The sequence below is a fragment of the Podarcis raffonei genome, chromosome 1 (assembly GCF_027172205.1).
Source record: "Podarcis raffonei isolate rPodRaf1 chromosome 1, rPodRaf1.pri, whole genome shotgun sequence".
In the NCBI taxonomy this organism is placed as follows: domain Eukaryota; kingdom Metazoa; phylum Chordata; class Lepidosauria; order Squamata; family Lacertidae; genus Podarcis; species Podarcis raffonei.
Window position 1 is genome coordinate 23,959,133 of NC_070602.1, and position 24,082 is coordinate 23,983,214.

General features: G+C 40.8%; 1 protein-coding gene across 6 annotated transcripts in view; it reads left to right on the forward strand.

The window, feature by feature from the left end:
- The window catches only part of FOXN3 (forkhead box N3), a 189,244-nt gene that overhangs the window by 115,563 nt on the left and 49,599 nt on the right, over positions 1-24,082 (forward strand). For all 6 annotated transcript variants that reach the window (XM_053377208.1, XM_053377199.1, XM_053377192.1 and 3 more), the window contains exon 4: positions 4,085-4,149. In XM_053377208.1, coding sequence (XP_053233183.1) covers positions 4,085-4,149 — 65 coding nt within the window. The remainder of the gene's footprint in view (positions 1-4,084; positions 4,150-24,082) is intronic.

A 24,082-nucleotide genomic window follows, 5' to 3' on the forward strand; every position in this document is an offset into this window, starting at 1 on the left:
TTGTTTGTGTTGTACTTTTGTATTGTTTTATTGTTGTTAGCCGCCCTGAGCCCGGCTTCGGCTGGGGAGGGCGGGATATAAATAAAATTTATTATTATTATTATTATTATTATTATTATTATTATTATTATTATTATTAGCTTATTGGATTAGTGAAGTGACTTGGGTATGTAAGAGTGTGGCAATTTCCCCATATTCTGGCTGCAGTACCTTTTCAAGAGACTGCAAAGGGAAGGGCTATAAGACCCCTGGTGTCAAACACAAGTGGCTTCCTTACCCAAGTCAGATAGCCTTCAGGGCTGGAGTTGGGTAGGTCAGCAACCAAACAATAAATCACCATAGGCCAGTGAAGCTAACTCTTTATTCAAGGAAGCAAACCACAACTGGAGGTCTTGCCCCAATGAAGCATTTGCGAGGACAGAAGGCTCACTAGATCTCCTCCTCTCCAAGGTCTTTCTCATGCAGTCTCAGCCTGCATCTGCACGCAACCTCCCCTTGATCTGGCTGTTTCATTACTCTTGTGTTCTAGGAGACCAGGGTGGAGGGGAGCTTGTCGCAGCAGGAGGGGGAGACTCCCTGGTTTCTTCCGCAGCCGGCCTCCCTGCCTCCTGGCCCTACTCCTCCCCAGCCCCACTTCTGCCTCGGTGTCAGAACTGTTCCCTGCTGCGACATCTTCCTGTTCGCTAAACCCTGTCACTACTTCTGCTTCCGACGCCTCCTCCTTCTCCCTCTGACCACTCACCACCACCCCACCACCAATCCTCTGGCTCTGAGCCTTCTTCCCCGGGGGGTTCCCAAGCTGGTGCCTCCCACCACTCTTCTGCATACAGCCAGTCCATGACCCTGGCATAGTATCATCTGCATTGACTTGGTGGCTCTCCAGGTTTCAGGCAAGGGTCTTTCTCAGCCATATCTGAGGGGTGGGGAGGTGGGAGAGACAAGGATTGAACCTTGGACCCTTTGCGTGCAAAGAATGTGCTCTTATCATTGAACTTTGGCCCCTTAAACCCCCTGCCAATATACAAAAAAACATACAAGATAATCTACAAGACTTCAGGTAATCGGAATGCCTTGGACTATGTATGTACTGGGCTTTTTTCCTCCCTTTTGGAGAAATACCTAAAGTTTGATTCCACTCTGAACCATTCCTCCTCCTCAAGCAGTAGTTAGCCCTGTTGAGGCATTCTGTCTCCCATGGATGGAAATGGAAACCCCAAAATGGTTGCTTTCCTAGCCTTGCCCAGTGCCATCTTGTGCTAGACCTTGTGACTCCTGTACGAACAACTATGAAGCATTGGGTGCTTTGCCAATGTGCAGGGAATTCATAGAACTCTGGGTTAGCAGGGGTGGGGTTTAGGTTTCTTGGAAAGGGGTTGATTGTTCTTGGTGGCTCAGTTTCTCCCCCTCGTGACTCAGATAAAAACCTGTTTTGCATGAGTGCTGCCAATATAGTATTTACTTTTGTCATTTCCCTTGAATGCCCTCAGTTCACTGCCCCACCCCCTTAAATCACAAATAGATTTGTTGAGGTTTTGGCCAAGGTAGATATTCGTATTGCTGCTTTAAGAGTGAAAAAAAACAGGAAGTATATGAAGTGCTTGTTGAGTTTTATGATTTTACAACCTATTTAAGAGGTGAAAGCTGAAAATGACCATATGGTCACTAAAACCATTATTGGTTTAACATGCATTGGCTTTAATATGTCAATAATATGCCATCACTTGTAATGGATAGAAAATTTAACTTTTCAACTCTGCGGTGGGCCTGTGTATCTTGTGTGAGGTTTAAGAGGAACTTCATGAGGATGATGACATCATCAGGCCCCTTTTTTCAACACGGAAAACAGTTTGTGCTGTACTTGAAAGTTTTTGCTTCTCCTTGAGTAAATGCACATAATAACTGAAATTAAAACCTAATTTTAAGGAGAAATAGTGATGACTTGGATAAATGGAGGCTTACAAACAAGAGGCTTCTGTTCTCACATTATTAGCTTAGTATGTCACTTGAATGTTGCAAGGCAACTGCAGTGACCGAGTGTGTGCATGTGTGTAAAATCTTTCTTGTGTAGCTAGTTGTGGTCAGGCACTAATAGCCTTTTCCTCCTGTTCTTTTTCCTAAATTGAATTCATTTTCCTGGGAGGGAAATACCCACCCTTCTATATTTAGGTAGAAGATGCATCCCATTTAAGGGAATGTTTTTCAGTCTGTTTTGAAATATCTTGATTCTAATGGATGCTTTCTTCTCTTTCCTTTCCCCCTTAAGCTTACCATTTCCAGGTTTATAAGCCTGTAGTAGACTGAAGGGAAGTCGGGACAGAACTCATTCATGAAGAATAAGGTTTCAATGGTTGCTAGCCGCAACGACTGTTCGGTTGGAGGCGGTGCCTCTGAAACCAGTCAGTGGGAAATGCAGTTGGAGAGAGTGTTGTTGAGCTTAGGATCTGCTTGTTGGCTTCCCACAGGAATCTGCGTGACAGCAGTGAGGACAGAATGCAACCCAAAGCGACATACAACAATAAATAAAATAGCACACATTATTTGTTGTTGCTTTTAACAAACTAGGCAATATGTACTTTGGCTGAAATGATGTGATAGAAAGGATTTGGCATCTGAATATAGATGCAGGGCATATTTGCATGCAGAATGCAGTGTTTGACATGTGCAAGGCAGTTATGTTGGCTATTGTGGCGGGGGGGGGGGTCTCAGCTGTTGCTTGTAGAAGCAGCTAATCCTCTCTAATACACCTGCTATGACTATAATTAAAACCTGCCCAGCAGTGGGTATGAAGACGTGTGAAGGTTGGGCTGAATCATCAATCTAAAGGTTGTGCAAATTGGCGGTAATGTGATGATCGTTCCGTAAGAAGATGATGACTGTTTGTGCCTCCATCTATTTCCTTAGCTGCAATTTATTCTATCTATTAAGACAGAGCAGAGCAGGGATGTGGCAGATCGTAAACCTTGCCTGATTCAACTTTCAGACGTCCTCTTGTCAATGAAGTTAAGAAAATAACTGGACATAGTTCCATTTATCTATTGGATCAAATGTCTTTGGTTAGTTGATTTAGTGCTGATAGTGTGCCGCAAACCTGAAATTAAGCTGCGAGTCTCTGCATATCAAGAGTTGTTTCCTAGCTACAGTGATGCCATTGATGATTAGGAAGGCCGCTCTCAAGTTGGCCCCAAATCTCACAGCATTGTGGGTGTGTGGGTGTGTTTTGCCTTTAAGCATTGCGTGATGAAATGGCTCCAGGGTTTAACCAAGAGCATCTAATACAGCTTTGAAAAACCCTTTTTCTAAGCTGAAGAGGGAGATAATGTCTTTCTCCAATTCTGATACCCCAAAGCCTTTGAATTGGAGAAAATTGTTAACCTTTGTAGAACATCATGCGATTTGACCTGTTCACATACACATTTATAGACATGATCCATCAACACACACACATAGTTGTTGACAGATTTCATAGGCAGAATGCCTGTGCACAAACATGTTGATATATACACATGCAAACTTCAAAATTCACACCACCACCTGTGAAGCCTAACTTCCAGAAGATTGCACCCAGAAAGACCCACCTTTCCCACTATAAGAAGTTGTCCTCTAGGTTGCAATAAAACAGCATCTGGTTCAGGGTTGGTTTATGCAAGCAACAGATGCTGCCTTTGGTTTATACTTTTTAAAATGGGAAGTGAGATCTGGCTTATAGAGTGTGAGTGTGTAAAGCATTTTTGCATTTCAGAAGTAAGCTTAATGTATGTTTTGCCAGGCTATGAATTTATTATGTTTTTTTTTTAAATTGTGTGTGGGAGAAATATTTTTGTTTCTAGATTTCTCTTCCCTCCCTTCTTAAAAGTGTGTGGGCCGATATTGGGCTTAGTTTCTTCTTGTGAATAGAATGTGATAGTTAAATAATTATTTTTTTTAATGAAGAGCTAAGCCCTACTCTTTAAAAACAAAATGCTGTGTTCTTACCACAGTGAAACAGATGCCACACTTTAAAAAAAAGGAAGAAGAAGGTATAATTATGCCAACTGTGAAATCACATAAAGATTTTCTTTACACTTCTTTTTTTTATTGCTTTCAGCACATCAGGTCCACCTATTTGGCCAGGAAGCACCTTTTTCAAGCGAAATGGAGCCCTTCTGCAAGGTAGGTCATATATTCCATTTTTCTTCCCGTGACATCCTCCCTTCTCCCTCCCCATCATTAATTCTCTGGAGAATTATCATGATTTTCACAAGCTTTCTGGAAAGAAGCTGTGGTGGACTCGTGTGTGTACACACCACAGATATAAATATATATATTTCTCTGTGCCTACCTTTATAACATGCAAAACATTTATTGGAAAAGGTTACAGTGTGTTGTGAAGGTGGCTCTCTTCTTCCTCCCCTCTCCCTTCCCCTCCATGCACATCATTGATTTTGTTATCTCCCATTTCTAGCAAAGTCAACAGAGTTTATGCAGGACATGTTCCGGTAACTTTCAATTGTGTTGATAAAGATAATAACTTTGCTCCTTATTGCGCCTGTGCAAAAATAACTTGCAGCAATTGTCTGCCAGCTCTACAGCAGCAGAAGGTGATTGATATAAAGGCACAAAGTCTTCCGTTTTTGAAATTTTGTTATATTCCGACCGTTTCCCCTATTCAGTACTGGAGAGATGTGTATATCTGTGAGGCTTCTTTTTTTCCATTCAGAATAATCTTAACTAGTACATTATGCATTTGTTAACTTGGAAATTGGATCTGATGCAACTTGGAGCATCACTTTCATGCTTGTGTGTGTGTGTGCGTGTGCCACATTCTGAATCATAATTGTAATCCGATCTAGACTCGGGTTATCTTTTGGGTATAGTTTTATCAGCTGTACTTCCAGGCTGCTATTCTGTGAAATTTGATTGCACATATCAATAGGAGATCTGCCTATCTTTCCATAACTCTTGGGAGGCAGTAATCAGAACACGTAACCAAAATCTGGCAGCCAACTATGGCTACTGCTTCATTTGCATTTAGAAAAGACAAGGAGGCTAATTTTCTAGATTAATGGAGGTACTTGTCTTTTGTGTTTTTCCATGGATTGCATTTGCTGAAAATGTCTGAAATATCAGGTTGTAGTGATAGATTACATAGTACTTTATGGAGATGATGATGCTTAAATGAATCTGATGCCAAATGAAAATTTGAAGGCCAGCCTCACTACCTGATGCAAAAGCAGCACTCAAAACAGGGAAACGGCCATGTTTTAAGGAAGCAATTATTATCTATGCATAAGGCACAGTGATCACGGTTCCATATCCAAAGTAAGATTACCATTTTGGCTTTACAGTGGTACCTCGGGTTACATACCCTTCAGGTTACATACGCTTCAGGTTGCAGACTCTGCTAACCCAGAAATATTACCTCAGGTTAAGAACTTTACCTCAGGATGAGACCAGAAATCATGTGGCGGCAGCAGGAGGCCCCATTAGCTAAAGTGGTGCTTCAGGTTAAGAACAGTTTCAGGTTAAGAACAGACCTCTAGAACGAATTAAGTACTTAACCCGAGGTACCACGGTATAGCCTTGGAATGTGTGGACGCAAAGTCTGGGGGACTCATTATCCACAGTTTCAGCTGTATTTTCCCCTTTAAGCTATTTATAGATTGCAGTTCATCCAAAAATACCACAGTGCTTCACAAATTTTAAAAAGCACCTAACGAAAACACCACTAAAATAATGCAAAAGCATGCAAAATAAAACCCAAACAGCCAAACAATGAAGCAGCAGCAGCAGCACATACCAAAAATAGCACAGTTATCTAGCAATAGCTGGCCAGCATACTGCTTTTGAATCCCATGTTACAATCTGTGGCTGGGAAAGTTTTGCTTTGATATTTTCCCTCTTCTAGTCCATAGAACAGACTGCCCTGAAAACACATTCAGATTTCTTGTGTGTGCCATATTACAGACTGGCTTACAAATGGCTCTCTCCTCTTGTTCTCTCCACCCCCACCCCAGCTCACCCCTCCACACAAAATTGTAAGAACTTAATATTGTGGATTAGGAGGAAATGGGAGGTGAAGCAGAGTTTGGATGCTCAATGAAATGGGTAGGTTTGAGCAGCTAGCTAGGTGGAAATTCAATAACCACTGTAGAATCCTGGGAATATGAATGTGTTAAATTAAGTAGCAGGCAAGTTTTCATCATTTAGAGGAATAAGCACATCTGGGCTTTTATTAGTTCATTTGGACTAGGCTAGAGTGCAGTATTTAAAGAAGGCTGAATTTTAGCAACTGTACCTTCCACCATCCATCATGTGGCACGTGCAGGAACAGCTGCCTAACCCAAAATTCTCACCTTGGGACAACAATAAGGGCATAAAGCCTTATTTTATAAATGAAGGCATAAAACCATTGTCTTGGCAGACATCTTGACAATCTTATTTTCAGCTGTGTGCCAAAAAACTATTTTATATATTAATGATGATGGCAGTGTTCAAATGCCTCCTGTGAAAAATGCTACTCTATGAAATTCTTAGCAGTCTTTCCATCTTCAGGTAACAATAAGACCTCGAGTCATAAGACCTCGAGGGCAATACTTATAAATAAAACAAATCATTCTTTAAAAAGTGTACAGCTTCTCCCACACCAATAATTATTTTTTCTAGGGATTGTGGATGAAACAACCCAAATTTGTATATATATGTATGTGTGTGTATATATTTAATTTTAATTTTTATTCATTTATATTGTCTTTATTTTTTTTACTTCTTTATTATTTTATGTTACTGAATTACATGTTATTGCATTTATTTATTTATTTATTTATTTATTCATTCATTCATTCATTCATTCATTCATTCACAATCTTATATGAGCTCAGTCCTGCCTCATAGTAATTTGAGGGAGGTTCATAGTAGTGGCTGGTTATAACAAGCAGAGAGTCCTTGCTCATTCCAGCACGTGTGTGTGTTTAAAACACAGACTGGCAAATCAAAGCAATACAATCAGTCTTATATAGTCAGCAGCCTCAGGGTACTTCCCATTGAATATGATACATCCGTTTTTCCTAGGAATTATCCAGAATCATAAACACATGATACACACAAACACACACAAAAAAGAAGGAACACTGTGAAAGATTTTGAAGTCCTACAAATAGATTCCCTTGGAATGTTCATATGGTCAGTAAAACACATTAACATTGCATGTATTCTCTCCTGTTGCATTACTGATGCTGCCATGCTTTTGCAGTCTTTTGGCAATATTTCAGACTTACAGTTCTGCATTTTCAGTTATTGATATAAAACAATTATTGGCTGAGCATTAAATAACCAACCAGTGACACCATCTTCCTTGTAAAGTTGCTGTTCAAAGCCCAAGTACACTTAATATACTGATGGAGTGATATTAAAAGAGAAATTTCAAGTGTTAGCTTCATGATTCAATATTTGGTGGATTAGTTCTGTTTTGGGTTACCATTGGAAGAGATGTCAGAGTTTTTGTTATCCATGTCCTTGCAATGAACCTAAACATCTCAGAAAGCTTTACTAAGACTGCAGTTCTTTTCACACTTGCCTGGAAATGAGCTACACTGAGCACAGTGGGATGTGAGCAAAGCTCTGAGTAAACATGGATAGGATTGCGTTTTCCATGTATGTATGCATAAGTACATGGACTTTTGTACAGCTTGCAGTTGAATGGATGAGAGCTGTGCAGGGTGTTGAAGAGACGTGTTCCTTGTCCAATATAATTATGGTCAAAGTAGGCAGAACATAGTATCAGGAGAAGGGAAGAGTGGGGCAGCACAGCAAGAACCATGGATGGAACAAGACTCGGCTCGAACTATGATTTTCTGGTGATTAGGACAGTTCGTTCCTGTGATAAAAATCTGCGTCTTGAGACTTTCTAACACCCGTATTCTTCTGCACATTTGGAACAGGATGAAAAGGTACAGAGGTGAACATTGAAGAAAATGTCAAGCAACGTAGAACTGGATCTGATCTGTAATACATCTAAAATAAATGTTAATAGGGCAGAGCATTTTTAATAGGTCAGTATTTTAAGTTCAGCAGTGAAGGTAGAGGTATTCTTGTTAGCACAGTTGTAGGTTTAAATATCAAAGGGATTGGCCTTGGTACAATGGTCTCTTACTTAAAAATATTTCGCTTACCCATATTCGAATGCTAAAGTCTTACTACTAGATTGGCTCTTCATCCAGTGGCCCTAACAACATCTATTCAGGTAAGAAAACCACCAGATTCCTGTGGAGTGGCAGACTTTCACCAAGTCTATATTACAGTGAATGTTGGTTAGAACTACTTGTGTTTATTTCACTGTGGCTTTAGGCAGAGTGGTTGCAATTGGAGGGATAACTTGAGCAGGCTGCACAGATCCTGTGGAAAGCTTTTGAAATAGAAATGTAATTATTTTCCTCTTGATTACGGTAATTGGATATTACATTGGTACATGGATGAGGTGCTGTTTGGTTTAAAGGGGCTTTTATTAGGTTTATTAGGTTTAAGTGATATTTTTGTGAGAAATAAAATATATGAATAGTAGTAGCATTGTGAAATACATTTCCTTCTAACCAATTTATGATTGCAGAAATTTTAAAAGGGTACCCATTTTTTAATAAAACAATCCCGTCTTGATACTGTTTCCTTAACACCAATATAGGTGTATTCCTTCCTCAGAGTGTATTCATTTATTGCTTAGGATTTTTTTCTTGCTTTCAATATTTAGCATATACCACTCGAGCTACGAGTTGCTCAAAAGTAGGCCATCATCCATGTAAGTCAATAGCATCTAGATTTACAATGTATCCTAAAATCTTTATTCTCCTATAATTTTTGGTGATTATTTTTTTTAAAACACGAAGTTCTTGGCTGACAGCAGTGTTTCTTTTTCTTTAGCCTTTTTGCTGATTTCTCCCATAGGTTGTCACCTAGCATTTTCTTCTCTGGTCTTCTCTGTTAAAGTACAGTTTTGTTCCTTTGGTTAAATCTCTGTGCCAAAATATGTTTAAATTGTGTCTCTTTAGCAGATGCATATTAATTTAGTCTGTTAACTTTGAATCATTGATTTGCAAAACATGGTCAAGGAAGAGCATCACTGGAGCTTCTCATGTACCACCCTAAATCTTCACATAAATTACTTTGGTTCCTTGGCATGATACAGACGAAAACGTAAATATGCTAACTCATCCCAATAATTGTTTTGCCATGACAGATAACATGGCCTCCATGGTTGAACCTCAGTTTTGAAGCTCCCTTTCTTTTGAAGATACAGCTGCCTCCTGCACTCACGATTTTTAGGTGACAACTGAGGACGCATATTTCCCCCCACAGCCCTTTGAAGGTGGATTATGAGTCTAGCATGGCTTTGGTTTGCATCCGCTGCTGAATTATGGAATGATTTTAAGGGTATATTAACTTGATTTTAAAGTTTGTTCTTTTCTGTTCGTTGCACTGCCATCCTCCAGGATGAAGGGTAGTCTTAAAATATAATAAAATATAGGAAATGTTGTGTTGTGTTTTAACTATGGTCATTAGTAAGATGGGGCAAAATGGAAGGGGTAGCTAGGGTGGGACAGACAGTTTTCAGCAGTAGGAAGCATAATATCCTATCTGTTTTTCTGCCCTTCCTTGAGGAAGTGTGCAGTAATGTACATTTTGTCTTCACAATTTCTCTTGTGAGATGTCGTAAGCTTAGATAGAATGGTTTGCCCAAGTGAGTTTCATGCCTCCTGCAAGTTGTTTGTGGTTGTGTTCACTTCACTGTCTGGTGGACGGTAGGCGGTAGACTCTCCCTTACCTGAGCTGTGCTCCGTGGAACTTTTGTGTTCCACACCATCTTTTCAGCAGAATTATTGAAGGCTTCCTGTTCCGCAGCAAAGAGTGGAATAATGGGAAATTCCCCACACAGTTAAATCCAGAGGATGCAAGTGTGGCCATGACGATATGAGATGTAGATGATTTGTCTTAGCAGAGGCAGGCTGAATTCATTGGCAAGAAAAAAGGTGACAGGACAGAATATCAGAATGCCACGAATGCATGTTTATAGGTGTGCAAATGTGATAGCTCTACAGTCAACACACCATCCTAATACCGTTTCTTGAGGCAGCCAGTGATGCTTCTGGCATTTACTGGGATTTTGGACAGTTTAGAACTAGCTGCATCTTCGGAAATCATAATATAGCTAAGCTGGCTACAAGGCAAAAACATTCTTCACTAATTTCAAAACTCTATCTGAGTTTGATTTGTGTGCCAGCTGACTACCGTAGCCACTTGTAAATGCCTCTGGGCAAAGTTTGCTGCCTTTGTTTACATTACCTTGACAACCGAGGGGAGTGGTTGGTACTTCAGGTCAGGTCAGGGTACACCACAAACGTTAGGTAGGGGTGTAGTTCTCTTGAAGCCAGGGCTCCTGGATGAAGTGTTGAGCAGGAAAAGGAAAAGAAAAACACTAGCTTTGCTGAAATGCATGATGAAGAATGGTTTTGCTGATGACAACATTGTTCTTTGCAAGCCCTTGCCCAGCCTCTCAGATGTTGTAATCTAAAAAGGGCTGTGAGAAAGCAAATAAAAATTATATGCTTAGATCATGGGAAAGCATAAGGTAGAGCAACATCTATAGAAATCTGAAATAGGGTAATTAAATGGTTTGTTCACTGTGGCCACATCTGGTCTAAAAGAAGCAATATGTTTTTTAACTCCTTTTCCAAGCAGGTTCACTGGTGCTATCCATGTGTTTAAATCGGTGTGTGATTTATAACTGCATCCAAGGCATGTTCCTTCTTTATTTTTGGTGGCAGATAATTGATGCAGTTAAACAGGTAGTCGGGCTGCCTTGTCTTTCGATTTTCCTGTGACCTAAAAAAAAATGGCGACAGCGTTCAAGCACATACAAAGCCATGCGTTTGTAGTTTCTTTTTCCTCGTTTCAAATGAACTCAGAACATTTTTCTCCCAAGGTTCGTATATGCTAAAGTCAGTGTGTTCTAAACTCTTGGTAACTGGGGCTTGCTTTATTTTTGAAACAGCACTCTCCTCACCTGTGATACCAAGCATCCGTCTCCAGAGGCATACTGCGCTGTCACCTCTAATCCTAAACATTTATGCTGGCATAGTGATGATCAAAACATATCACGATTTGCAGCGATTTACTAGCGCTGTAGTCTGTAGGCCTGATCCAATGCAAGTTACAGCATTTGGGGTGTTTAGTGTTTTTATGAAACTTCTCTCAAGCAAGCAGTGCAACACTGTTGTTGTTGTTTTTAATGGACGTACAGAAAAGTTGTACTTTCGTGCTCAACCTCGGGCAAAAATGCAAAAAAAGTAGTGTATCCCATCAGTAGTGTGTCTAGACAACCTGCTTATTAAGCATTCATTTTTATTTGTTTGCAGGAAGAAAATAAGACATTGCATCAAAGGAAGTGTTACCCAACACTTTCCAGTGCATTTTCCTGTCACTTATCCTTACTGCAAAAAATCCAATATTTTGGAGAAGTAGATTTCTTGAGAAAGAGCCCCCAGCCAGTGATAATTGTGCAACCTGAGTTTGCTGGTATATGATTGCATCCCACCCCAAAATAGCACCAGTCTGGAAGCACCCCATGTTTGTAGAGAAATTTAAATTACTTTGAAACAGCAGCCAGGAAATGGCACACCGTAGCTTCTGAGTCGCCACCCTCTTTTCTTCTTCTTTGAAGGACACCTAAATCTGTGGCTTGGACCCTGATAAATTTTCTAACCCTTCCTACCCCTGCAGCTGTCTGTACCATCCATGGGGCCACTCTTGACCAATGTGAAATGACTAGGAGAGGATACTGCCAGAGGGGGAAGCTGCCCGAAATTGGATGTTGCTATTCCTGGTTTTAGGGCAATTTCCACCTTTCACAGCAGCTCTTCCATGGTCCCATTGCACAGGAGCCACCACTTCCCAGTACAATGAAGAGAGATTTTCATGGGTGCAGGTGGCTGGGGGTGGGGGTGGAGAAGGGATCAGAAAACTGTCTTTCCATTCACCATAGTTATTATGCATGCCCTTCACTCCTGGTGGATTACACATGTAGATTATACTTGAGTGTGTCCACCAGACATAAAGGGAGGCCTTAATTACAGATAGATACACTAACCATTACTTGGTTTTAGTTCATGTAGTTGAAGTGCTGTAAGTGATTTATTCCTATCAAACAACCACCACCACAACCAACACCACTGAAAGATTTTCAGAGCTCTTATCTCTTGCACCAAGTAATAAAGGTGAGGAGGTTAGTTTAACAAATGTCCTCTTTAATATCTGCATCTTAAGCCAACGCTACTTTCCTGCAGCACAATTTGTTCATGGTAGACATCAGTAGAAGATAAGATCGGTGGCAGCTGCGGTAGCATAGTGGCTGAAAAACGGAGCCATAAATCTTGAAGTCTCTGGTTTGAGTCTCACCTCTGCCACAAATTCAGTAGGTAGCCTTAGGCTGGTCATGCTCTCTCAGTTATGGGAGGTAATAATACTGCCTTGCCTTGCAGTGTTGCTGCAGCAATTGCAACCTGATAAAGCTGGTGAACCTTTTGAACAGTCTTTGCAATATGCATTTAATGAACAGAATCAAAATTGGAAAGGATGCCCAAGGGAATTTAGTGCAACCCCTTCTTGTTGTTGTTCGTATTATTATACTATTAGTACGATCTGAAATCATATGGAGCCACCACTTGGCTGGAGCTAAGCAGGTCTGGGTCTGGTTGGTGCGTGGATGGGTTCCTTGGTGGAAGGAAGATGGGACATAAATGTAAGAAGAAAAGTAGAAAAAATGTTCACCTGAAGTTAAATAGCAGACTTGTGCCGGAGGGAAGATGCCACTCAAGTCATGGGACCAAAATAATTCCAGCAAGGTTCAGTTCAGATCCTTTATGGTGATTGTTGTGTTTGTTACACTAGTTTCCATGAGACTTGGCATCACCGCACTCCTCCTCCAAAGAACTTGCCATTTTACCTGTAACTATTACAGTATGTAATTATAGAGTTCTAAGACAGTATTTTAGAAACTTTGCTGCTGTAGCGAGGAATTTATTTTACACTGACAACACCCAGTTGCTCTTGGTGATTATCTCTCTTTCTTTTCTCAGCAAAGACAACATCCAAACAGGGATTGCTGTTGTGTTTGTTACTGTTAAGATATTAACATATTGCATTGATCAGCCTGGACTATGTATAAAGTTGAGTGTCAAATTTGCTCTCAAATGAAAGCCTGCTGCTTACTTTATTTCTATCCTGTAGGGTGCTGCTTTGACGATATATATATATATATATATATATATATATATATATATATATATATATATGAAAATCTTTATATCTTCTTCACTCCCGTTCCACACATTTTGTGATGGCTGGATTTTAGAACACCTTTTGGGTTCCAAGCTGAAACTGATACTACTGGCACATTCTAGTAAACCATATTTTTACCATGAGCATGCCCAAGAGGGCTCTTTGTCTCATCCCTCATTAGCGTTATGTCTGAACCAGGGATCTTGATTTGTTTTGTTCTTTTAAAAGCCACAATCAGTAAATTTAGAACAAATATTGGCTGGCAGAGAGAAGTGAACTAACTCTGATGTCCAAACACACCAAGTGGCCATATTTGCATGTAACACCATGCCATGGTTTAGCACAGGCATCCCCAACTTTCAGCCCTCAAGATGTTTTGGACTACAGTTCCCATCATCCCTGACCACTGGTCCTGTTAGCAAGGGATCATGGGAATTGTAGGCCAAAACATCTGGAGGGCCGCAGGTTGGGGGTGCCTGGTTTAGCAGGAACGTGCTGTCTTCCAGGGAGGAGATCACAACTGTGTGACTTAATCTGTCATCTGAACCTGGTCGTGGTTAAGCTCTCTTCTCCCTATGTAAGATTTGTAACTAAAGTTAGTTCTTGGCTTAGCTTCCATGCAGTGCTGAGTTATAAGGACCAAGGATGAGCAAAACAAGTGTGAGCTCCTCCTTGGGAGTCAGCACATTTGTGTAGTCTCAGTAAGCCATAGTTTGTCTTACCAGGACATGTGAACCAGACCAATGTATGCAATCTTAAGAGTGCAGTCTTCTGTTAAGAGTGCAGTCCTTTTTTCTTTTTACAACTTGTGTATATATTGAAAGGCATAGGATACGGTTGTGGTTTTAAAAGTGGATGTGCATCATGTGCACCTAAAATTTGGAAAATATGGACGTATTGAATGCTACACTATTCTAGGCATGTTACATATGATTAGAGTTAAGTTTGTGATAACTGATGCAGAAATTCAGTTCAGTACAGAAAATGGTTGCATAAATAGATTGTCCTTATTTGCAAATAATACTATATTGATGTATACACCTTTTTAATAATAGCACAACAGTGGGAGAGGTTTTGTACACCAAAATTAGAAGTTATCAAGACACCACAATTATCTCTTTGATGTGCAATAGAACCCTTTTTCCAACCACATCTTGCACCAAGATCTATCTACTATATTAGAAACATGACTCCCACCTTATATTAGGGATGCAGAATCTGTAGTCTAGATGATGTTGGACTGTCACTCCAGCATCCCTGACCAGTGGCCTTACTGGCTGTGGTTGGTGGCAGCTGCATTCCCACAGCATATGAAGAACTGCTGGTTCCCCATTCCCACCTCATTGTGCTCATGGTGTTGAACAGTTGCTGTATGAAGTGGGGTGGGGGAGAAAGACAAGTGAGCGACTTGGGGTGAATTGGACCTCAAAGTATGTGCTGGCAATGGGAGAAAGAGCTGCAACTGGCCCTTCATTCCACCTTCCCTTCCGAGAATGACTCTATTAGGACATAATAATAAACTATGGAAGCCTAGGCAGACCTTGGGCTTACACTCTTCTCCTCCCCATCTTCTCCTCCGAGATTGATAATTTCTCTCAGGTGGCCAAAATATTTTAGGAATATAGTCAATAAAGTCAGTTCACAGTAGAATCTGGGATCTTGCCAGACTGGAACATTAAACCTTCTTACATGCAGCTGCATAAATTCAGCCCAAGGTTTCCCTTTGCAAGGCAAACAGGAGTGTTAACATCTACTGGATTTGCTGGCATTTTTATTTATCTAACAAATGGGAACAAGCTTTGGGAATTCTGCCTTGCATGTTATGTAATGATGAGGGGGGTTTAGGATGGGTATGACGTCAACCGCCTGATCCTTATCTAATAAACTGATCATTAAATACAGTCCAACAATTAACTTTTGAGCTGGACACTAAGAGTAGCTTTGAAACCTTTTTAATTTAATTGCAACATCTGTCACAAGAACAGTCAGCTCTGTTCTTAATAATATGTGATTCATTTGCATATATTAACATTAGGATCATTGGCAATTCCCCCCTCCCCGCTCCACAGCATCACTTACTAATAAATGAACTTTGCTACTGTTTTTTTGTTTTAAACTTTTCTCCCGTCCTTTATCCCCCCCCCCCACACCTTGGCCTTCCACGTTGTCACTGTAAATAGATTGCTGATGACCTGGCTGGAAGGTTGAAGCTGCCTATGTCAGAGTGACCTGGCTTTTGAACAGCAGCAGGAGATAAAATAGGTGTATACTAAGGTTTTGGGGACTTTTGGTCACCCTTTTGAAAAGAATGCAAAGTTATATTTCCGTCATAATCAGACCAAGGTTGATATTTGTGAATGGCACCAGAAACTATTGCCAGCTTTCAAGCTAAGCAAAGAAAATTGCCCAGTGACAGATAAAAGATTGATACAGAATTTACTTTGTGTTACTTCCCTGCACCTAAAATGCAGCCTGGAATTACATTGTCCGAATTGTATCACTTATATCTAAAAGCACAGGGTTTTATAAACCACAGAAAAGACTGTTTGCCTTTGGGGGAGTGGAGTGTGGTGTAAATAAATATAGGGACAGTATTTATTACTTAACTTTTCTATCCCAGTATTCTGTACTAGGTGCACAAGGAGGCCAACAACAAAATCTAAGTTAAAATATAATAAAGACAGACATACCATAAATATAGCCAGAACAAAGAAAAGCATTAGCCAATTAAACTAAAACCAACAACTTAACCATTGTTACTCCAGCCGGCCAAAAGTGTACCTCAACTTACCTATTTTGGGAAGGCCTTCGGAGAAGGTGGAGACTGGTCTCCCCTAGAGAATGCAGCTGCTGAGAAACCTTTTCTCCAATGGAAAGCCTTGGCTCAGTGGTAGACAACACACTTTACATGCAGAAGGTCCCGGGTTCAGTCCTTGGCATCTTCAGGTAAGGAAGATATCTGTCTGAAACCCAGGAAAGGTGTGTGAGAAAGAGCTGCATGGTAGGAACAGCGCTGTCTGTGGTTGTTTGGCCCAGATGTGTTTAGTCTTCAAATGCTGGCTAAGGGAACAGGATCTAGATTCAAGGCTCTGCAAGACTATTTGCATGTTCTTGGCCTTCCAAAGTCTAACATCCACAGTGTGTGAACTCCTCTTTGTCCGACTCCCCACGGTGTGTGCCAGTTTTTACTGTGCTGAATCACATGCTGCAACTTAACCATCCAAATGGTTCAGTGGGTATGATGCCCAGTGTTTTCTATATTCCAAGAGCTAATAACTTTTTTTGTGTATGTGAAAGGGAGGTTACAGTTCACTTTTCCCTTGTGGGGTTTTGCTTCCTGCAACAGCACATTGATGAACCAATAAAGACTAAATTTAAAGTCGAAGTGTAGTCTTTGTGAACGAAGTATGGATTTATTAAAGCATTGTTCTGTTCTGTTGCTGGTGCTTGTCTGATGCTGATTTCTCTGTTTGCAAACAGAGAGACATTCCCAAATTATTATTGACATCAGTGGAAATTGCACATTTGTTTAAAGTTCTGACAGTTTTATTGAAATTGTGAAAATCTTGGTTTGCCAGCAAAGAACAAAACCACCGATGGGATGTACTTAACTATCTTAATGTTCCTACCAAACAGTATTTAATGGATCACCTCTTCACATGATTATTGCAGCTGCTTTATTCTGAGCATGTCACGTAATATATATTTCTTTTAAATTAATGCAACTGCAAAAGAGAGGCTTTCTCTTATTTATAAGATTATATCTGGATGCAATGAAATCCACACACATTCAGAAATTTCAGGCTACCTTGTGAACTCTGTGCATGCACAGAATTAACACCAGGTGTTGTGAGTTACGATTTCTTTAAACTCAATTCCAGTGCTCGAATGCTGGTCTGCAGCAATAAAATGATGCATGTTTGGTGTGACTCTTCGTGGCTAATGAGCTTATTTGTGGCCTACTTGGTGGCACAGAATGGAAACTGAGAATATACTTATTTCTCCCAATTTGTAGCTCACATTTCATCACACCACTGCGATGCCAGGACTATTGCCCAGACCTAATGGCATTTTAATATGAGAGGCTGCATGTGATCCAGGGGAGAGCAGACTTCTACTTTGTGTAGAACCCCAAGCTCCTCCAGCTAGAACCAGGTACAAAACTTAGAATAGTTTTGTACAGGGATATGTTCTGTGTACCATAACTAAGATTAGTTTACTGTCCTTCCACATGCAAACCTAGTTACTGAAGCTTTTTTCATTTCATCTCTCTAATTAATTTAGGGGAGGGAGAGTCATTTCTATTTTTAAGCAGTTTGGAGTTGAAAATCCTTTCTGATCTACTGCAGATCACCCAGAGACCTGCCAGCATATCCTGATCAACCTCCTCCCCATTCTTGGTCTACTTCATGCATCCAACCAAAGCAGTCTGTTGCATATGAAAGCTTGCACTAACTGGTGCTTTGTATCTTTGGGTAAAACCTCAGCGCCTAGGACTTGCCGATCGCATGGTCGGCGGTTCGAATCCCCGCGGCGGGGTGCGCTCCCGTCATTCGGTCCCAGCGCCTGCCAACCTAGCAGTTCGAAAGCACCCCCGGGTGCAAGTAGATAAATAGGGACCGCTTACCAGCGGGAAGGTAAACGGCGTTCCGTGTGCTGCGCTGGCTCGCCAGATGCAGCTTGTCACGCTGGCCACGTGACCCAGAAGTGTCTCCGGACAGCGCTGGCTCCCGGCCTATAGAGTGAGATGAGCGCACAACCCTAGAGTCTGGCAAGACTGGCCCGTACGGGCAGGGGTACCTTTACCTTTATACACAGAGGTGCCCAATGAAATACTTAAAGCAGGGGTCAGCAACCTTTTTCAGCCGTGCGCCGCTCCACCGTCCCTCAGACCAGGTGGTGGGCCGGACTATATTTTGAAAAAAATAAATAAAAATGAACGAATTCCTATGCCCCACAAATTACCCAGAGATGCATTTTAAATAAAAGGACACATTCTACTCATGTAAAAACACCAGGCAGGCCCCACAAATTACCCAGAGATGCATTTTAAATAAAAGGACACATTCTACTCATGTAAAAACACACTGATTCCCAGACCATCTGCGGGCTGGATTGAGAAGGCGACTGGGCCACATCCGGCCCATGGACCTTAGGTTGCCTACCCCTGACTTAAAGTAATGCCCAGAGTCCAGAGTTAGGTTTTGATTATAGCAGGAAACATCTGCTATACAAAGAAGCAGATTTGTCGACCAGTCAATATATGTCTCGAGGTGTTTTGTGCAACATAATATAAAAACAGCCAAGCATCTTTTGTGCTGGATTTTTCTCTTAATGTAATTTCCTTCAGTAAGAGAATAGAGAGCATGTTCTTGGGATCATTTTGCTTGGCAGCACACAGAGAAGAAGAGAAGGGCTTTTTTATTACTTCTCAGCTCCTTTGCACAAAGAAATATTGTTCTGCTTTTTATTTTTTAAAAAAGCTCAGTTACAAATGCCTGCTGTCACAAGTCATAAGCGTTCTGCTGTTTTGATATGGGCTGTAGTTGATACTGCAGCTTTATGAAATTATAGTACCAGACTCAATGAGCAAAAACGCCGATCACTATAGGGCTTGTGCTTTTCTTTGTTTTTTTTTATTAGTTTACAGTTGTTTTCTTTGTGACGTGATTTTTCAAAAAATGTCTTAGCACTATTGGGCGCTATGGCTACCATACATTAAAATATTTCTCCCACACCAATGGGTTGGCTTTTAGTAAAGCAAACATTTGATATCATGCCTCAGGAAAGAACATATTTTATCATGCAAGATGTGTTATAAACCTAAAGAAAACTCTCTTAATTACAAAACTGTAGCTGCCATGCTGCTATTAACATTGCATCACCATTTTTATTATAAAACTACTGTGTCCGTTACATAATGCCCTCAAATTTTTGTTTTTGCTGTCTTGGTTTTAAATTCAATTTGAGAATGCCATCTATTAATACAAGCACATCTCTATATGTTTGGTTGAAGGTTTGAGTGGTGCTGTTGTTGTTGTTTACATTTATATACCACCCTTCAGGATGGTTCACAAGATAAAAACACAAAATAAATAGTTAAAAACAAAAGACAGGATAAAAGGCTGATGTGTGCGTGATCTGATGGATAGATTCTGATTGGTGGGCCGACAGGTTTTCCCCACCCTTTCAACTGCTAGATCCAAAATACTGTGCAGGGTCTTTTGTTACCACACAGAACAATATATGTGTTCTGGCAGCAATATGGTTCTTATAGATAAAATTGTCTAATGGAACATGAAGAGAGCTGTGGTGTTCATATTGGAGGGGGTGGGGTGAATCCAATTTTGCTCCTAATTGGATGGACAAAGTAGTTGTTAAAATTTGTGTGAGGGGGATCCTCTTGGATTATGTTTGTCAGGGTAGCTAATGAACATCCCTCCCCAAATATTGCTGAACTACAGCTCCCATCATCCCTTATTATTGGCTGTGCTGGCTTGGGCTGATGGTTGTTGAAGTCCAACAACATCTGGCGGGCAACACATTGGAGATACCTACTACAGATCTTCTCAGAAAACAGATGGTGTAAAAGCAAAAGCTTGTGTCACAACAGCTGACACTTAAATTCTGGTAATTAGTTCATGAAAGAGAACTACAGAATAGTTATTTGTAGGTTGTGGGAAGGTGCTCAGGTTATCACAAGCTTAGTTGAAACACATCTCTCCAGTAGAGAGATTTAGAAATAAGGAGATAGCAGTTGAAATGCAGTGTTTTGCTCTGAGCTTAGGCGAGGAATTCTGATTACCCCTAGGAAATTTTTCAGTAGACAAAAATGGATCCACCCACCCCCCCCAGTTGTTGAACGGCTGTTTACAACTAGGAAAGCTAAGTGAATGTTTTATGAGCAAAGCCTTATGGGGCAGCTGCTGTTTGGAAAGGAAGGCAAAAATTACATTTTTTTTGTTTTTGCAAAGCACTCGCCTTGAAGTGATTAAAGGACATTTTGGGGTCCACAGATAAAATGTTGATCGTAAATAAAGCCGCCACCGATTGCACACAAATAGCAGCATTTTACTCTGAGCCTATGTGTGGGTCTCCTTCAAATTAGGTGGCTTTCTAAACGTGCCGTGTGGCATTTCCTGTTCAGCCTCTGTTTTACATGATATAGTGCTTGTGGTATGCGAAATGTTACTGGTTGCCATAGCAACAGATAGCTGGCCTGCACTGAGGAAGGAAATGCTACCGTCAAGATGTCTTGAACTGGGAAACGGCTGAAACTGTAGCAAAGGTATCATATTATTGGCCTGTATTACACACTTTGGAGACTCTCCCCAACACATCTAGGGTGTCCATTCTAATGTCTGAATCTGGCAAGTGGTACATTAAATGTTCTTTTTTTAGATTTTTAAAGGACTGCAAGGCTTCCATGCTACACTTCTCTGCTTTGACTTGAAAAACAAAGCTGAATTGTCAATAGGTGACATTCCTGGCATTTTCTTATTATGTATTATTTCCTATTTTTCACATATAAGAGAGAGTTGCTATGTCTTTGCAGTATACATATAATACTTACATTTGGTTTCTTATTCCCAATAATTAATTTGCAGTAGGTCACTCTCAAGGTTAAAATCAGTATTCTGTTTAAGCATCCTTAATGGGCTAGGTAAGTTGTCCCTAGCTTGATTTCAGAGAGTTCAAGATACTTCTTGGTATGCAGGGAAAAATCTCTTCCACATTTTGGAGGTGCTTTGCCTCTGCATGCCAGTTGCTGCAGGGGCACAAGCAAGGAGAACCCAACAGCCCTGCTTAACCATAGTTTATTAGGCTGCCATGCCCAGGTGCTCACCAAGCTAACAAAGGCACAAGCAGATAGAAAACAATCCAGACTTTGGTGAAACAAGCTGTGGTTTGATGGTTGGTTGGTTTGCTTATCGGTGAGATGACTTTTAGTTTGTTGAACAAACCATGGTAAAAACAAACCATGGCTTAATCAGGACCATCCATGCAGTGTCCATGGGAGCACTGGCAGAGACCTTCCCTGGCAGCCATAGGGCCCCCCATCCCTTAAAAAATTAGACTTGAAGGAACTATTCATCTGTAGCTAATACAATATATTACACTGTATTCTGGGTTGATTTGTGTAGTGGTGCCCATAAGAGTTCCTCCAGCATGCAGATGGGGCAATGGCCAAAGAAGGTTGGCATTGCCTGTGTCCAGATGCAGCCACTGTGTGCTATGGATTATGCTGTGAAAACAGTGAAGCTAAAATATTAAGTTTAAGAAAGTGCTACAATGCTATTCTTACTGTGTGGTTTATTACATGTTGTCTATGTGTTGGATTTGGGTTATGGTATGTGCTTGTTTTTCGTTTTGCCAGCACCCATTTTCTTAAAATATTTGAAAATAGCACATATAGAAATATGGCTGTACTGCTTTAGTATTCAGTCAACTATGCACAATGTTCCGTCAGCTATGAGGCCAACAAGGGTTGTATTATTATTATTATTTTAATGGCATTAGTATTCCAAGCAGCAAAATCCCTGGTTGGAGAAATGTCAAAATGATGATTGCTCATTAGCAAATAGAATACAGATGTTATGTTCATTTTGCCCAACTGCTTCACATAAACACCTTCAGGAAGTGACTGGTAGAAGATGGAAAATATGAACATCTAATAGAGCACCAAACATGCCTGTACTGGTAAGTGAAAGTTTACCAGGCAGTAGTATCGTAAGCCTGGTGGGCTTTAGAATGCAGTTGGAACAAATTGTGTGCCACATCCTAAAGATTTTTCTTGTCTAGAGAGGGTTTTTTTAAGGGTACTTCCTTGCTTTGATTTTATATTAACTTCCTGCCAAAATTGTATATTGGATATGTCTAGATGCATGTTTTCCCCTAAAAATAGGTAGGGTATTTGTTAATAGAATACTGGATGGTACCCAACTAAATACTTCCATTAGCACAAAGACTTTCATCTGTACCATGGAACTCTCCTTTCCCTTTGCCCGCCCCCATGCCCCATAATCTGTTCTTGGGTGGGGGGAGGTAACCCTCCAGAGCAGATTTATGGCGGCCACAAAGAAAGGTGAGGACAAGGAATTTCTATTGCACACCAAAATGTATTTGCAGAACTGTTTAGTTGGCTACTGCCCTCTGGGTTTAAAGCATAGATTGGGGAGACCAGGGAGATGCTTAAAAATTGTGATGAAGTCTTCAAACTGCTAAGTGCACATATGTGAAGGGATAATTTGATGTCTCAAAACAGGGTGGCCATTTACGCCATATTTTGTGTAAACCCACTGTTTAAACACAATAATTCTGATCATGATCCCACGTAGATTTGTAGGCTTGTTTCAATACCACAAAATATGCACTTACATCTCAGTTGTGTACAGTTAGGCTTAGTTACCCTATATCTTGGTTATCATCTAATTAATTCTGCATATGTGTCCCATTAGTGCAGCAGCTATATAATACTGTGTAAAAAAAACAAACCCCATACACTGTTCTGCTCCTTTCCTTACCGCCCCTTCCTCTGAGGACCCCCCCTGTGCCAAATTTTATGTAATAAATTTCTTGGATCAGGGACCTGTCCTCTTTTAACTTTGTAGGGCACACTGAAACATCAAGGGACACTTTTCATCTCACATGATTTTAAACATTTTTATGGGTTTTGCTGAAAATTTGTGCCATAATAGCTAACATATTCAAAGCAATTCCCCATTTTTTCTGGGGTACTCTCCTTCCTACCCTAGAGATTACCTTGTGCAGCTGAAAACATGACCTCTCTGCTCCCCCTGTCCCAAAATACATAGTAGCTATTGAAGGGCTTAGAGCACACACAGGGTTTGATTCACACTTGATGGGCTGCCTGTTCAATGAACTGCTGTTGTTGAAAAAGTATTGTGTTTGAGTTGACACTGTGTAATATGAAAGTTGCCAACAAAGGTCCGTATAGTTAAAGCCATGGTTTTCCCAGTAGTGATGTATGGAAGTGAGAGCTGGACCATAAAGAAGGCTGATCACCGAAGAATTGATGCTTTTGAATTATGGTGCTGGAGGAGATTCTTGAGAGTCCCATGGACTGCAAGAAGATCAAACCTATCCATTCTTCAGGAAATCAGCCCTGAGTGCTCACTGGAAGGACAGGTCCTGAAGCTGAGACTCCAATACTTTGGCCACCTCATGAGAAGAGAAGACTCCCTGGAAAAGACCATGATGTTGGGAAAGATGGAGGGCACAAGGAGAGGGGGACGACAGAGGACGAGATGGTTGGATGGTGTCCCCGAAGCTACAAACATGAGTCTGACCAAACTGCAGGAGGCAGTGGAAGATAGGAGTGCCTGGTGTGCTCTGGTCCATGGGGTCACGAAGAGTCGGACACGACTAAACGACTAAACAACAACAAAATATGAAAGTTATGTTTCTGGTGATCCGTGGTGTGTCATTTGTGCATTGAAGGTGTTTTTTGTTGCTGCTGTTGATGGATGGTCATACGTTTGTGAGCCAGCCCTTAGACCGGTGCTGAAAATTTTGACCAGCTAGATCAACGCAAACTACTTGAAGAGCATCTTTCTTTTCACAGCCATGATTTGGAATCTACACACCAGGAACCTCTTAGTCAAAGGAGCTGTTTGCTCTCTCTTTTGCCTTGCTGCAAGTGACACACAGGCAGAGTCCCAATTTGGAGTCTGTTAAATGAACTCAAGTCACTTATTTTCTGTTTAGTTGTTGTGGCAGCAGGACTAGTGGATGTAAAAAATTTAGCCAAACAAAAGAC